General features: G+C 41.2%; 1 protein-coding gene across 1 annotated transcript in view; it reads right to left on the bottom strand.

The window, feature by feature from the left end:
- The window catches only part of LOC122553627 (E3 ubiquitin-protein ligase pellino homolog 2), a 249,147-nt gene that overhangs the window by 44,084 nt on the left and 187,105 nt on the right, over nucleotides 1–17,958 (bottom strand). The window contains exons 4-5 of the mRNA XM_043697729.2: nucleotides 15,176–15,277; nucleotides 2,908–3,105 (exon numbers count right to left, since the gene is read on the bottom strand). Of these exons, the coding sequence (XP_043553664.1) occupies nucleotides 2,908–3,105; nucleotides 15,176–15,277 (300 nt within the window). The remainder of the gene's footprint in view (nucleotides 1–2,907; nucleotides 3,106–15,175; nucleotides 15,278–17,958) is intronic.

Below are 17,958 nucleotides of genomic sequence, written 5' to 3'. Positions count from 1 at the left end.
GCTTTAGTTATTCATGTCTTTCCGACATGCTAAGATCTTTGGTTAGCAGGAAAATGTAGGTGGAAAGAAGATAGGGAAAGTCTACAATTCAGGTGGGACTCAAGATGCTCTCTTCACATTTCTTGCACTGCACAAGAGTAGGTGAGGTATTGTTTGTTGGGAAGCTTACAGATTCCAAAATACAGAGATCTTTGCACAAAGTGTCTCAACAGTATAGCATCTTGTTCTCAAGATACTTCAAGGGAAGACTACTGAAGACCACCCTCCAAATCTTTTGATGCCTCTGAAGTGAAGTGTGTCTTCAGCAACCCAGTTGTCTATTCTAATATTATCCCTGTGGTCACACTGGTCTTGCTGGGTCTTCCTTTTGGTCCACTTATATGGTTCATTCCAGGAATATAAACCAGCCCTTTGCTGGTTTAATATCATTGTGGCAAATTGCACATAAGTGGAGACTTTAGAAAAGAAGGCTGGGAAGTGAACCTATAAGGGACTAACTGAAAATCATTAAAAAGTCACTAAAAGTACCCTGAAGTGTTTGTGCTGATCTTGACAAACTTGTATGATATCAGGAATCTTGTACCTGCTTCCTTCAGACACAATTAATTTCAACCATCAACCAAGAAGCATCATGTTCACATCCTTGCCTCCTAATAGAAATCAATCAAGGGGGAGGTGGTAGTATAGTGGTAGTGTCACTGGTGTGGTGGTAGACCCTGGGGACACAGGTACAAATGCCACCACAGCAGCTGGTAACATTTAAATTTGCTTAATCAACATGGGGATCTAGAATATAAAACTAGTCTCAATAATGGTGCCATGAAACACATCTCCAACTGCCATCTTAACCTGGTCTTACATGTGACTTCAGATCTATGGCAATGTAGATGCCCCTCTGAAATAACGTAACTAGCTACTCAGTTCAAGGGCAATTAGGGATAAATAAGAAATACTACCCAGTGACACCTACATGAAAATGTAATTAAGAAAATGTAATTCACCTGAAGGCTTCTGTCCAGACTGAATGAAGCATGTAATAGAGGGCATTCCTCCTCTCCACTTAGTCAGACTCTGAGGCTATGATGAGGAGTGAAAAACTGCAGGAAATACAACTGGAACAGAAGGAATAAATCAAGGCAGCTTCCTCGATATCTGTGGCAGATGCATATGGTTACCTTCCAGTGGTCAAAAACTAATTAGACACTGAAGAAGTGCAAATGCCAAATTCCCCTAATCGCTTCAATCAGCATGTGATTTGTGAAAACTTCGGTTGCCACCTGCTTGCAACCAATGATCTTCTGCAATTGGGGACAACCAGCCTCTGACAAAAAAGCTAAGAACCGTCTATGTTTGATTAGCCCTATTGTGGCACAATTCATATATGTGGCGGATGCATCAGAAAATAAGGCATTGGTCATCTGAGAGGTGGTCTCATGGAGACCAGATCAAGAGATCATTGATATGTCACACCATGGCCGACCTATTTGTGCTGACCTTGACAGTGACAGCTGATGCATGCCCATCTGGCCCTCTTGGAAAGATGTTTTTTTTTTAGGGAAGTGTGGATATCAGCAATGAGTCACAACAAAAGCCTGAATCTCCTGAGGTACAGCTACAGGGTCATGTTGAGGTAACTCATCCTCTGTCTGCGGAGACTGTTATGGATATCACCTTCTATGAGCTGCAATTTTCTGTTCATTCTTTTTGTCATGTGGAATGACAATTTACTACTGAGAAGGTCGCCTGTGCTGTGCTTCTAGTGTTGCTATTGGTCTGCTATCTGGTGCTGCTGCTCCTGAAGAGAGTTCCAAGTTAGAGTGCTCATATGCTGCAATAGAGACTGACAGCAAGAAAACTGAAGCAAGAGTGATCAATCACACCCTTCTGCCAGCTCAGGCAAACCACACACTCACTGATAAAACGACAATGTTGGGTTAAATTCAAAGTTAACTGCATACTTGCATAATACAGGATTTCATTGCTCACCTAGGTCAAACCTGGAAATAGTTGGAATTATATTGGTTTGCAACACAACACCGTTTTTTGATGTTTAACCTTAATATGCTTCCCCTTGGCCGGTTAAATTCTGCTGTACATCACAGGTTAAATGTATAAAGGGTAATAAACTAACAGGCTTCTTTTAGTAGTAGTAGAAAGTCAAAGGCACCAACAAAAAGTATAAAACTATGAGGCATTTAGACAGTATATAGGACAACCTCTTCCTGTGGGTTGAGGGTTTCATATCTGGGAATTGGGCACAGACCTGTGGCAAAAGATAGGCTGTTTAGATGGGACTAGTGGGATATTTTCTTCACCCAGGGTGTATTGAGGGTCTGGAAAACATTGCATCAAATTGAAGTAGAAGCAGAAATCCTCACAGCATTTAAAAAACATTTTGATATACACTTGAGGTACAATTACTTACAAGGTACAGGACTATAAGCAGGAAAGTGGGATTTGACTGCATGACTACTTTTCAGCCCCAATGGCCTCCTGTGCTATTGATTTCTACAATTCCATGACTGGTTCATGCCAGGTACTTTAAAACTTGGAATACATTTTTAAAATGTTTGCAAGCTCAAGTAAACAAAGTTTTTTTTATTAATAAAATAAAGGAGAAAATTGTAGATATCGTACATGAGGATTTCTGCTTCTACTTCAATTTGAGGCAATGTTTTCCAGACCCTCAATACACCCTGGGTGAAGAAAATATCCCACTAGTCCCATCTAAACAGCCTATCTTTTGCCACAGATATGTGCGCAATTCCCAGATATGAAACTAGCACCTTTTAATGTTTTTCTCAATAGTTGACAGGAAAAAGTAACATATTATTAGCACTTGGAATCTAATTTGTACACACTTAAGAAATGTGCTTTTAGATTAACCAAATTGTGCTCCATACTTACTCCAAGAAATATATTTTTTGATGAATCGAAGCCTGCAGCATAAATCCGAGCAGTGTATGGCGCATTTCTGTCACAAACTATCCTACATGCAAATCTAGAGATAGTACTTTGAGTGATTTGCATCTCATCATTACTTTGGCTACCAGAAACAGTGTCTGTCACCACAAAGTCAATGGGGTTCTCTGTGGACCGTCCAATCTGTGAAAAAGGAAAAGTAAATGAATTCAAAACTAATTTTTCATTGAATTTTACCAATAGACAGTTTATGCTTTCTCATTGCAATGAGAATGTACATTTCATTTTGAGAATTAATAAAGACTTTTTAATATTAAAATTCATTTAGTTTTCTAATGGCTTAAGTAAGCGATAAGTTTGATTCTTATAGTTCTACCTCGGACTGAATAATTTTTAAACAGAACACTCCGCTCCTTTCCCCATTGAGATGGAAATTGGGAATCAAATAATTTTCTGATATCATGATCCTGTCACTGATGCAATCATGCATGTCCACTATAATTTTCCACCTCAGAGTTAGGGCAGGGATGGAGGTTAGGCCACAGTCTCCTGAAGCAGGGGGAAGGTGGAGAGATACTGAGATGACTGGGTTTGAAGTTCTGTTCCATTCAGTCATAGAGATGTACGTCACGGAAACAGACCCTTCAGTTCAACTCGTCCATGCCAACCAGATCCCAACCCAATCTGGTCCCAACTGCCAGCACCTGGTCCATACCCTCCAAACCCCTCCTATTCATATACCCATGCAGATATCTTTTAAATGTTGCAATTGTACCAGCCTCCACCAATTCCTCGGGTAGCTCTTTCCATACACGTACCACCCTCTGCGTGAAAATGTTGCCCCTTAGGTCTTTTTTATATCTTTCCCCTCTCACCCTAAACCTATGCTCTCTAGTTCTGGACTCCCCCACCCCAGGGAAAAGACTTTGTCTATTTATCCTATCCATGCCCCTCATCATTTTGTAAACCTCTAAGGTCACCCCTCAGCCTCTGATGCTCTAGGTAAAACAGCACTAGCCTATTCAACCTCTCCCTATTGCTCAAATCCTCCAACCCTGGCAACATCCTTGTAAGTCCTTTCTGAACCCTTTCAAGTTTCACAACATTCTTCTGATAGGAAGGAGACCAGAATTGCATGCAATATTACAACAGTGGCTTAAACAATGTCCGGTTTAGCTGCAACATGACCTCCCAACTCCTGTACTCAATACCCTGACCAATAAAAGAAAGCATATCAAATGCCTTCTTCACTATCCCATCTACCCGCGACTCCACTTTCAAGGAGCTATGAACTTGCACTCCAAGGTCTCTTTGTTCAGCAACACTCCCTAGGACCTTACCATTAAGTGAATAAGTCCTGCTAAGATTTGCTTTCCCAAAATGCAGAACTTCACATTTATCTAAATTAGACTCCATCTGCCACTTCTCAGCCCATTGGCCCATCTGATCAAGATCCTGTTGTAATCTGAGATAACCTTCTTCACTCTCCACTACACCTTCAATTTTGGTGTCATCTGCAAACTTACTAACTGTACCTCTTATGCTCACATCCAAATCATTTATATGAATGACAAAGAGTAGCGGACCCAGCACTAATCCTTATGGCACTCCACTGGTCACAGGCCTCCAGTCTGAAAAGCAACCCTCCACCACCATCCTCTGTCTTCTACCTTTGAGCCAGTTCTGATCCAAATGGCTAGTTATCCCTGTATTCCATGAGATCTAACCTTGCTAACCAGTCTCCCGCAGGATTCCCTTCAACAACTTGCCCACCACCGACATCAGGCTCACTGGTCTATAGTTCCCTGGCTTTTCCTTATCACCTTTCTTAAACAGTGGCACCACATTAGCCAATCTCCAGTCTTCTGGCACCTCACCTGTGACTATCAATGATACAAATATCTCAGCAAGAGGCCCAGCAATCACTTCTCTAGCTTCCCACAGAGTTCTAGGGTACATCTGATCAGGTCCTGAGGATCTATTCACTTTTATGCGTTTCAAGACATCCAACACTTCCTTTTCTTTTGCAAGGTGTCAGCATCTATTTCCCTACATTCTATATCTTGCATGTCCTTTTCCACAGTAAATATTGATGCAAAATACTCGTTTAGTATCTCTCCCATCTCCTGCGGCTCCACACAAAGACCGCCTTGCTGATCTTTGAGGGGCCCTATTCTCTCCCTAGTTACCCTTTTGTCCTTAATATATTTGTAAAATCCCTTTGGATTCTCCTTCATTCTATTTGCCAAAGCTATCTCATGTCCCCTGCTTGCCCTCCTGATTTCCCTCTTAAGTATACTCCAACTGCCTTTATATTCTTCTAAGGATTCACTCGATTGATCCTGTCTCTACCTGACATATGCTTCCTTTTTAACCAAAACTTCAATTTCTTTAGTCATTCAGCATTCCTTACACCTACCAGCCTTTCCTTTCACCCTAACAAGAATATACTTTCTCTGGACTCACGTTATCTCATTTCTGAAGGCTCCCGATTTTCCAGCCATCCCTTTACCCGCAAACATCGGCACCCAATCAGCTTTTGAAAGTTCTTGTCTAATACCGTCAAAATTGCCTGAAATAATAATCCCGATCAAATACTGAGTGAGGTCCCTTTATCTCCACAACCTTCATGCCACGCCTCACCTCCATTCCCTCCATGTCCCTCACGGTCCTTCACATCCATTCCACCATAACCTTTCACTAACCTATATCCACTCACTCAGTATCCATCTTATAGAGAACTCTTGAACCCCACACATTAGGAAATCTTTGAGATGGCCACGAGATTGTTATGACAAACACTAATTCAAAAATCAGTTCAGAATACATAATCCTCTTAAGTAGTTATAAAACTGTCAAGATAAATAACTATTTTGACTAAATTGAATGTGTGTGGGGAGTTTGGAGCTTAGACAAGGATAATTAAAAAGGATTCCATTGGAAAACCTCAAGAGCTGAAAATATTCCAAGTATCTGCTGCTCTTGTCTTTCTAGATATAAGTGATTTTGTGTTTGGAAGGTGTGTCTATGAATTTGTAGCGAGCTTCTGCAGTGTATCATGTATATAGAACACATTACTTTACAGTGGTGGAGGCAATGGATGTTTGTGGATATGGCAAAGTGGCCTCTTTGTCCTGGATGCTGCCAAGCCTCTTGAGTGTTAACGGAGTTGCACTCATCCAAGCAAGTGGGGAGTATTCCATCACACTGCTTACTTGTGCCTTGCAGATGACAGGCAAGCTTTGAGGAATCCAGGGGTACACCTCTGATCTACTCTTGTAACCACTGTATTTATAATGGTGAGTCCAGTTAAGTTTCTGGTCAATGATAACCTCAAGATGTTGAAAGTGAAGGATTTGATTAAGGGAACACTAATGATTGTTGAGGCAGTAGTTAGATGATTGAAAATGGTCATTTCCTAACAGCTGTGTGGTGGGAATGTTACTTGCCGTTGTCAACCCAAGCCTGGATACTGTCCAGATCTAGGTGCATTTTGACATGGACTGCTTCAGAGGAGTTGTGAATCGTGCTGGACAATGCACAATCATCAGCAAATATCCTGATTTCTGATGGAGAGAAGGTCAAAGATGAAGCAGTTGAAGATGATTGGGCCCAAGACACTACCCTGAGGGACTCTTGTAAGAGATGTCCTTGAACTGAGGTGACTGACCTCTAACAACCACAACTAGCTACCTCAGTGCCAGATATAACACCAAACAGCAGAATTTGCCTCCTGATACCCATTGATTCCAGTTTTGCTAGGGCTCCTTGATGCCACATTTGGATGAATGTGGTCTTGATGTCAATGGCTAACATTTGCACCTTACCATTGGAATTTAATGCTTTTGTACATATTTGTACCAAAGCTGTAATGAAGTCAGGAGCCGAATGGCCCTGGCGGAATCAAACTGGGTGTCACTTATCAGGTTATTGCTGAGCAGGTGCTGCTCAATAGCACCATTGATGCCACTTTCCATTACTTTTCTGATGATTGAAAGTAGACTGATGAGACAGTAATTGGCTGGGTTAGATTTGTCCTTCTTTTGATGTACAAGAGATACCTGGGCAATTTTTCACATCGTCAGATAGATACCAGTATTATAACTGTATTGGAACAGCTTGGCTAGGAGCGTGGAAAGTTCTGGAGCACGAGTCTTCAGTCCTATTGCTGGAATGAGGGCCACTGGCCTTTGCAGTAATCAATGCCTCTGACTGTTTCTTGAAAAGTGAATCAAATTGGCTGAAGACTGGCATTTGTGATGCTGGGGACCACTGGAGGAAGGTCATGCTGGATCATCTACTTGGCTTTTCTGGCTGAAGATTACTGCAGTTGCTTCATACTTATCTTTTGAACTCAGACATTGGGTTCTTCTATCATTGAGGATGGAGATATTTGTGGATCATACTCTTCTACTGAGTTATTTAATTCATGACTAGATGGCAGAGGACTACAGAGCTTAGACCTGATCTGTTGGTTGTGGGATCACTTAGCTCTGTCTATCACTTGCTGCTTATGCTATTTGGTACACAAGCAGTCCTGTCCGGTACTTCATTGGTTTTATGTATTTTTTTCTATGTCTGGTGCTACTCCTGGCATGCCCTCCAGTATTCTCCATTGAACTAGGGTTGATAGTAATGGTTGAGTGGGAGACATGCCAGGCTATGAGGTAGCAGATTGCGTCACAGCACAATTCTGCTGCTGATTGCCCACAGTATCTCACTGGATGCCCAGTTTTGAGTTTTGAGTTGCTTAATCTGTTCAAAGTCTGTCCCATTTAGCATCACGCTTGTGCCACACATGATAGTTATTCTCAATGTGAAGACGGGACTTCACCTCTACAAGAACTGTGTGATGGTCACTCTTATTAGCACTGTCCTATCTGCAAATCCATCTGCAGCTGGCAGATTGATAAGGATGAGGTCAAAGTCGACATGGCAAATCAAGCAGCATCTGTGTAATAGGGGAGTCGATGTTTCAGGTTGGAATCTTTCATCAGAGTGAGATCAAATGTGTTAGTTTGTTGGTTCCCTCATCACCAGCCACAGATCCAGTCTTGCAGCTATAATCTTTAGGACCCAACCAGCTCAATCTTTCATACTGCTGAGGTACTCTTGGCGCTGGACACTGAAATCCCCATATTTTGCACCACTTCTGTCCTCAGTGCTTTATCCAAGTGCTGTTCCACATGGAGGAGTATTGATTCATCAACAAGGGAGGATGTACATGGTGAGTTACAGGAAATTTCCTTGCCCATGTTTAACCTAAGTCATGAGGCTTCATGGGATGGGAAGTCGATAGTGAGGATACCCAGAGCAACTTCCTCCTGAGTGCTGCAACCTCTGCTGCGTTTGCCTTGCTGGTAGTATAGGACATATCAGGGACGATATTGGGACATTTTCTGTAAGGTATAATCCCTTGAGTATCACTGTGTCAGGCTGCTGCTTGATAGTCTGTGAGACAGCTCTCCCAATTTTGGCACCAGCCTCAAGAAGTTGGTAAGGTCTTAGTAAGGTCAAGAGAACTGTTTTTTGATTGTCACTTCCGCTGCCTCGGTCAACGCCACATGGTCCACTTGGTTTCATTTCATTTCTTTGTTGAGACTTTGTTGCGACTGACACAACTGACTGGCTTGCAAGTGCATTTCAGAGGGTAGTTAAGAGTTAACTACATTGTTGTGGGTTAAATTCAAATCCTACCAAATCTTACCCTGGCGGGTTTCGAGCTTAGCTCCTTCAAGGATTAACATTAGCTGAATTTCTGGATTAATAGTCTGTGATAATATCACTAGGCCAGCACCTCACCCCAGTCATCACTTGTTTGAACCTAATGAGGCATGGTACAGGGGTGAATTTTACTCTTTCTCAGGTGACAAGAATAATGATGAGCAAAATTACTTAATCAAGAGAGAGTCAAGAAATCAAATTCTTGCCATCCATTAGAAATTCTTGCAATTAAGTCCTCATGCCTTATATTGGTGAGCTCAGAATCCTGCCAATGAGTATTGAGAGGCCTGTTTGTATTTCATTAGATGCACAACTCTTCATTTTAGCATCCTCTCCACAATCAAGACTAAAATCTAATAGCGGGTAGCTGTTGTCTTGTCCATATTCATTGCAACTTGCAGAATTGCTGTGCCAGCTATACAGTTTGTATATACAAGGAACAGCTTCATCCACAGAAGACACCTCAATAGTCAATAACCATGTTCAGCCTTGCAACTTGGTATCAACAAAGCTGCAGCCACACTCATCTTACTTGTTGTCAAGACAGCTCAGGTACAAACTGAGGATGTCAAGCACGTACATTGGAGTGGAGGGAGAATCAGGACTTGCATGTTTGTGGCAAATTGTTTTATGCTGAGGTGCCAGGCATCTTCTGTACCTTAGCTGTGTTTTGGCGTAGTAGGTATTAAGTTCTGAGATACAGCAAGACAGCTTCTGTAATTTAACCTGCTTGTTAGCACAAAAGGAGAGGCTGGCATCTTGTAGGAAGGAGAAGCGCTAAAGAATAAATGATTCAGTCAGTGCAAGGGACGTGTTCTTTTGTACAGCAGAGCTGCAGCATGTGTGACAGCTTATACAGTAAACACATGACATGCAATTAAAGAAAATGACACTGTGAAAGTCAAAAGGGATGAGTGATTAGTGAGGTGAGGATGGACTCCAATCAGTCAAGGGACTGATGGGAGTTCAGTCCAGGGGTTAGGTCACAGGCAGTTTTCAAGGTCTCTAGCTGAGCTGAGCAGTTTTTAGTTCGGTGTGAACTGGGAAGTTCAACAGGGAGCTGTGTGGAAACTCTCTCTCTTTTCTGCCCTTCCTGTAAGCATGTGTTCCATTTATACTGGGTTTTAAAAGGAGTTTGCTTATTGGGACTGTTGTGTGTATTCAGAACAGCAAAATTAAGTTTAGCTGGGTAGGTTGCATTCTGTAGGAGTTCTTTATTCTGTTCTTTGTGTTTCATTGTGTAATTTTGTGAATAACTTTTTTGGCTGTTTTAAAATCTAGTAGTCAACCTAGCTATCTTACTCCAGGTGATTTGCACTATACACTTATTGAAACAAATTCCAAAGTTAGGTCTAGGGTTTTGAGTGGTCTGGCCTAGTCCACAACAGTAAGCAGCTTTTTTTTTAACCTGGGGGCAGAATTTGGATTTTTTTTTGAGGTGCTACAAGGATTAATTGCGGTGGAAATCCATTGATTAATTATATCCAAGTGGATTCACACTTCATTGCAGGTCGAACAATCCACTTAAATTATATCTTGAAACAAACATGAGTAGTACATTGTGGCTGTTGATTGTCACCCTGAGATCTAAGCTGAAGGAGAAGAAGCATGTTGTGAAACTTGAAAGGGTAAAAAAAAAACTTACAAGGATGTTGCCAGGATTGGAGAGTTTCAGTAGTAAGGAGAGGTTGAATAGGCTGGGGCTATTTTGCCTGGAATGTCAGCGGCTGAGGGGTGACCTTATAGAGGTTTATAAGATCATGAGGGGCATGGATAGGGTAAATAGACAAGTCTTTTTCCTGTGGTGGGGGAGTCCAGAACTAGACGGCATAGGTTTAGGGTGAGAGGGGAAAAATTTAAAAGGGTCCTAAGGGGCAACATTCTCATGCAGAGTGGTGCATGTATGGAAGGAGCTGCCAGAGGAAGTCGTGGAGGCTGGTACAATGACAACATTTAAAAGACATCTGGATGAGTATATGAAGAGGAAGGCTTTAGAGGATATGGGCCAAGTATTGGCAAATGGGACTAGATTAGGTTAGGATATCTGATCGGCATGGACGAGTTGGACCAAAGGGTCTGTTTCTGTGCTATACATTTCTATGAATCGATGAATATGTGAAGTTCTCATTGGCCAAGCCAATATATAATAATTAGTGGAAGACAATACGTAATAGTTGCCACATCCTCACAAAAGAAATGACAAGTCAGCAAAGACAAGAAATATGATGTGGAAAAGAATGTAGTGAACTTACTGCCAGAAGCCTACTCCCAATGGAACACGGACACTTTAGTTGTCCACCATGCATTTGGTAAGGTCACTTACATTGGATTTCCTTAGTGAGGATGACTATTATCTTCCAAGCAATCTTGCGTAAGGATATAAAATTCAGCTTGATTGTTAAGGATGTGAGAGCTTAGGCATCCCTTTAATAACACTGTCATCTCATTGAATTTGCCCTCAAAGTCTCTTCCAACTAAGCAGAAATGGCTGGTTTCAATCAATCAGCTTTTCTTAAAGCATTGCTTTTGAGAAGGAAACATCAGAAACACGAGCTTTGGAAAGCTCAGCAATAAAAATCCTCCAATGATGCCGCATAACTTCCAGAGGAAGAATCATCAGGGCAACATCCACCAAGGAAGTGCAAAGGTATAGTCAAACACTGCATTTATCTTCAAATGACAGAATGGTAATGACATAGAAGAATAAGAACGTCCCAATCCATCATCTCAGACCTATGCTAGCAGTTGTACTCGGACTTGCACACAAAGGGACTGGATGGCAATTGCATCTCTGTGGCTATCATGGTCATCGCTAATGTCAGGGTTTTTTTGCACTCTGCACTGGATATCCTGAGAACTGATCTGACTTCTACTTACTGCAGCATTCACAATAGACATGTGAACTGTCCAGTGAACTTGTCACAGCCCTGAATTTCAGTGTGCTCCCTTGAAAAAGTTCCCTTGAAAGGCAAATCCTTTCCCCACCTAGATGCATGGCCTCATCAATGATTCTGCCCTCTCACCATAAGGTCACCATGCCATTACATTACCTTGCACCTCAATCTCATCCACATTAACGTACAATGATTTGCCTACCATTTCTAAAGTTAAGGTTCAAAGATGCCTGAGAGAAGAGTTTAGCGATATTCAGCAAACTAATTGTTTGATAGAGATGATAATTTCTTTGTAATTATAAAGTCTTACATCCTTAGAATGTATGAAGAGCCTCCTCAGTTGTCATCTGGTTCGCACTTATGATGCTCTTGTTAGTATATTAAGAGCAGATAATAATTGCACAAGAGACAGCAAAGCAGTGCACGTACATGAACATTTTTGAAAGGATGGCGTATTTAGAATGAGGTGGCACCCAGGCCACCTATCTGTCCTCAGTATATTTCTTCTTTCTCTCCCTCCAACTATGTTTAAACACAGACCCAAAGTCCAAACTGGGGGTAGAGAGCCTGCTCTATAGTTCATCATGTTGCCTTGGAAGATGTGGGAAGTCATCACCAATGTACTTCAGCCGAGGACTCAGACCAGCTAAGATTCTCCTGCCCAAAGACTAGGCTCACTTTCCTTAACTTGAAATACTGCAGGCTTTGTGATCACAGGGAGGAGTCAGAGAGGAAGGTCTCCTCTATAGTATCTTCAAAGAAGCTCTTGTGGTGCCTCCCCGTGGGTGTCTGCTGGCAGAATCCTGTCTCCTGACAGGAATGAGCACGTGGAGTGAGGTCAAGATGCCTTATCCCTCTCCTGTCTCGCCACTGACGCTGAACATACATGATTAAAGGGATGGGATTATAGCTCTAAATGCATATCTGGCACTGAGCCTTGTGCGTGACGTGTATTTCCAAGGAGGCTACCATCATTTTAGTAAATCTCCTCTGAACCCTTTCCAAAGCTTCCACATCCTTCCTGTAATGCGGTGACCAGAACTGTACACAATACTCCAAATGTGGCCGCACCAGAGTTTTGTACAGCTGCAGCATGATCTCATGGTTCAGAAACTCAATCCCTCTACCAATAAAAGGTAACACACCATATGCCTTCTTAACAACCCTATCAACCTTGGTGGCAACTTTCAAGGATCTATGTACCTGAACATCGAGATCTCTCTGCTCATCTACACTACCAATAACCTGGATAGATTTCCCACCAAAGCCAAAGTCTCTGTGATAGTGCACCCTCTGAGGATTCATAAACTTCCTCATCAGAGGTAGGACTGTCACAGAGTTTGAGAATGTAGTATCTTTGTTGAGGTTCCTTGAGAGCTGTTAGTGCCTGTATAAGAGAAGAGAAGTAATTAGTTGGAGAAGATGGAAAAATGCTCACACATAACAGGAATTTCTTAGTGTTGGTGATAATTGGAAAGGAGCATAGAACAACACCGTTTACTAGGTTGGTTACCAATTATTGTCTCCTCAATACCACAAGAGCTTCTGGCCTTCCCAGCCCGCTCAACTAATGGAGTTCACCCCAAAAGTTTATAGTAATATTTATTTGCACAATACGTCCAATAAAACTTCCAAGTGTTAACCTGCTCCACTGCTTCAAACCTAGACAGGTGACTGAGTGAAGAATTAATAAAATATCAAAGGACAGGGTACGATTGACACAATAAAATCTTAATCTCAATACTGTTCAACTTGGAGAAGCATTTGATCGACAAGATAAATTAATTTAACACATCAGAAGATTTTTCTGCATTCATAGCATTGGTCTACATAATGGCATCTTCATCAAGCACTGCAGTTAAAACATACTTAATTTATCAAACATCATTACATTATATGAAGTTCACAACACCATTTACAATTACTTATCAAAAAGTTGTCAACTCAAGAACAGGTTTTCTATATTATTCACAACACTTTTGAAATGGCGTGAATCATGCCTCTGTGAAAATTGCAGGGGATCTGAAATCACTACCTCCAAAATAGTACCACCAGTTTCACAACTGCTGTGTGCATCCTATCCTGTGCCCTTAAAGAAAATGATGGGAATGGGCCAGGAAATCTGGAATCAGGTCCCACCCAACTTTGCCCTCCTATTTCATCTCCATCCACTCTAAGTACAGATTTGTATCCGTTGACCAGCAAAATCCAACTTAAAGTTTCTCTTCCACACCATTAATTGAAGCGCAGCTATTTGGCTACTCAACTATCAACCACATATGCACATTCAGAAATGATACGTCAGTGTGCTAGTCTTTTGTCTGATAATATCACTGACAGTAAATCTAGCACTACAGCAATTATAACAAATTTTATTTAATGAATTTTAGATCTTTTGATGTATTAGACAATTAAAATTCAAACACTGGTAATCTTTAACATCTGGAAATTTCTCTGCTGTTTAAATTTTCAATGTTGTTAAGACAAATGTAACAAATATATCTTTGAGAACTTTCCAAGGAAAAGACAATATGTGGGAAGTACAGATTTATCCCCTTAAATTTTCAATGTTTGGGACGATAGGTTTTCTTGAATGTTTTACTTTAGAAGACAGGTGGAGAAGACAGATTGACGTGCAATGATCTTAGAAGGAAATCCTAGGGAAAAGACATACAAAAATTGATGGATCTGTCTCATACAGGAAACATTATCCTACAAACACATAAAAACTAAAAAGACAGAGGAATTTTAGTATGCACAATAAGTTACTTTTTGTTCTTTCTACTTATCATCTCATGAAGGTAATGGTATATGCTTGCCAGTTTGATGCAGTTCTTGGCTTAACTCAGCCTAGACAGGTTGTTCAACTCTGAGGGGCTTCGTAGATGATAGATACATCGTGCACTTCTCTTAGATTAGATTAGATTACTTACAGTGTGGAAACAGGCCCTTCGGCCCAACAAGTCCACACCGACCCGCCGAAGCGCAACCCACCCAGACCCATTCCCCTAAATTTACCTCTTCACCTAACACTACGGGCAATTTAGCATGGCCAATTCACCTAACCTGCACATTTTTGGATCGTGGGAGGAAACCGGAACACCCGGAGGAAACCCACGCAGACACGGGGAGAATGTGCAAACTCCACACAGAAAGTTGCCAGAGGCGGGAATTGAACTCGGGTCTCTGGCGCTGTGAGGCAGCAGTGCTAACCACTGTGCCACCGTGCTGCCCATATGACTCTCTTGGGAATCATGATAAGATTATTTAAAGAAGTACAAATTCTAGCTACCAGTTGCCCCCTCAAAACCAGGAATATTGATTCTAAGTGTAGTATTCCCAAACTGAAGCTCATGTGAGATTCAATAAATCAACAAACTGAATCATAAACCTTTATGATTTTAATTTACTTTGTTACAAACAATATGGTGAATTATTATAATAAAGTAGTATCTTTTAAGAATCTAAACAGTACATAGGCTTTTTTCTGTTTTTTAAATCAACCTGATCAGCCTGGTCATGATACACCCCTAGAGCAAGTTGGACTTGAATGGAGGCCTCCTAGCTCAAAGGTAGGGACACCACACAAGTCCTCTGCATCGCCTACTCAAATACAGAGAGTAATGAGGTCTCACCTGAAACATGTCAGTGTCCTTGTCATGAGTATACTCGACCACCACAGTTTGGTTTCTGGATAGCGTATATGAGATGCTATGTTGCCCTTTACAACTGACCGCCTATGAAGTATAAAATAGAGAAGCACATTAATACATTTCTTTAGACTTCCAACTGGCTTTTAACATACAATTATTGTAACAATAGTTAGCTATTTTGTATATCAACTGCTCATGAAAATAAAACTTAACAAAACCGCAAATTGCAATTTGCAGCATACAAAAGACAGAAAATATCTATAACAATGTTTAGTTCTTGTCTGTCCAGATTGATTGATCATGTTAAGGGATGCAGCTGTTGTTGGGTTTATTTAGTGCTGGTGTCTAGTGCACAGCGAGCATGTGATGCAACAGGGTGGAGGTAATGTGAAAACAATAACACTGCAGGATAAGGAGAGGCTGACAAAGCTAATTTGGCTGAAGAGATGGATTGTATTTGTTTGGAAGAATGGTGATGGCTGGAGTACAACATTTCAAGTAAAACAAAACCCTCTTTATTTTAATCTTAATCGAGAATATCATAACTGAAGTTCAACACTTTACATGTTCCGGAACCAGATAACCTACAGGTCAAATAATGAATATATTATTCACAAACCTTGTATATGATTCAAAGTATCTTTTGTAGTTGTTCTTCACGAAGCAGGTGTCTGAAGCTATAAAAACCTCTAGTAATTTCAGATTGCAGCTGAAAATTGCCATTAAATGTAGATTGTTTCAAAGATGACAAATTTGGGTACAAATTCTAAACAGTTTAAAAAAGATTGAGTACATAGATTTAAGTCCAGAAATCATTGAGAATCACATCTATTACTCCACACTGAAGTTACTACATCAATAACATTTTCCTTCATGCCAATGTTCTCTTTCTCTAAAAATACTTTCAATACCTCACAATGTGACAATGTGTTCAAATCTTAGCCGAGACAAAAACAAACAGCAGGCTTAACAATCACTGGGAAAAGAAAGAACACCAAGACTAATCAAAATATATTCTCATCCAATGTCCACATTTACACTTCCAGCTGAAGTCACTGGTTGGTAGCAAAGAGAATCCTGGCTAATTCAATTTCCCAGGAGAAAGTGAGGACTGCAGATGCTGGAGATCAGCCCCTGATGAAGGGCTTATACCCAAAACATCAATTCTCCTGCTCCTCGGAGGCTGCCTGACCTGCTGTGCTTTTCCAGCACCACACTCTGGACTAATTCAATTTCCCAGCTCCATACCAAGTTGTTGGAAAATTGAGGAGGAATGGAAAGCCCCCTTAGTACAATAGCCAATGTTAATTAAGTTAACATGAAATCAAAATGAAATTTCGGCATTTCCTGTTGTGTACTCCCCACTACACACTAATAAAACTCAAAGCGCCAGATGGGACTACCTTTTACCATAAACTGGCAAAATATCAGTTTTGTTGAGTTTCATGAGAGATTTTTCTCCACAAGGCCAAGTGAGATTTTTCTCTTGATCAACCCAAACTTTATTACTATGCCTCTATGGCAAGTTCATGTCCAATGCTAGTTGGATTCTCCTACTCGCATTAGTGGAGATATGCACCATTGCCAGGATATCATAGGATCCCTGGTACCAGTGCCAACTCTACAAGATTGTTGTGGCTTGGTGAAGCACTGGCAATCCAGAGTTGCCCTATACATTTACTGAAATTTGTCCTGGACATGGCAGACAACGGGATATTGGCACCCTGCCATTTGATGAGGAACCTGGAGTTCTTGGTGGACAGGGACGCATTCAATATGTCTGGGCCCTCTAGAGACAAATACTCTTGGCATTGCCTAACCAAACCTCCAAGGTCAATAGGTTCAACTATAGGATAGACACCCTCTAAGCCAGCTACAGATCTCAGGACAGCACAGACACATCGTTGGGGTTGGAAGGTGTAGAAAATGGCACATTACTTTTATACCTAGAGGACTGCAGTACAAGAGTGTAGGACTTATGCTGCTGTTATACAAAGCCCTGGTTAGAGCCCACTTGGAGTACTATGAGCAGATCTGGGCAGCACACTTTAGGAAGAATATATTGGCCTTGGAGGGAATACAATGTAAGTTTGCAAAAATGATACCTAGAATTCAAGGGTTAAGTTATGAGGAGAATTATACAAATCAGATCTGTTTTCTCTAGAATTTAGAAGGTTAAGGGGTAATCTGATCAAAGTCTTCAAGATATCAACGGAAATGATAGGGTAGATAAAGATACACTATTACCACTGGTTGGGGATTCTAGAACTTGCGGGCACAGTCTAAGAATTAACAACAGATTGTTCAGGAGAAATGTTAGAAAACACTTCTATACATAAAAGGTGCAGATATTTGGACCACTCTTCCACAAATGGCAGTGGATGCTGGATCAGATGTTAATTTCATATGTGAGACAGATACATTTTGTTAAGGAAAGCTATTAAGGGATATGGGCCAAAGACAGGTATATGGAGTTAAGCCACAGACTAGCCATGATCTCAGTGAATGATGGTACAGCCTTGAGGGGCTGAATGACCGACTCCTATTCTTATGTTCCTAAGGCACATAATTGGCACAGGTCAATAGCGGTGAAGCTGGAAAAGCACAGCAAGTCAGATAGCATGTGAGAAGCAGGAATGTCAATGTTTCAGGCCAAACTGGGGAGTTTACAGTCCAATGGTTTCAATATTGACTTCACCAGCTTCAAAATCCTGACCCCCCCCCCCCCGAAGTCTTACCTCATGTCCAGGCTATCTGCTCCAACC

This window comes from Chiloscyllium plagiosum, unplaced genomic scaffold (assembly GCF_037043375.1).
Source record: "Chiloscyllium plagiosum isolate Xiang-an unplaced genomic scaffold, Cpla_swu_hap1 HiC_scaffold_8, whole genome shotgun sequence".
Classification (NCBI taxonomy): domain Eukaryota; kingdom Metazoa; phylum Chordata; class Chondrichthyes; order Orectolobiformes; family Hemiscylliidae; genus Chiloscyllium; species Chiloscyllium plagiosum.
Note: the sequence above shows the minus strand (reverse complement) of the source record. Positions and strands in the feature narration are given on the sequence as shown.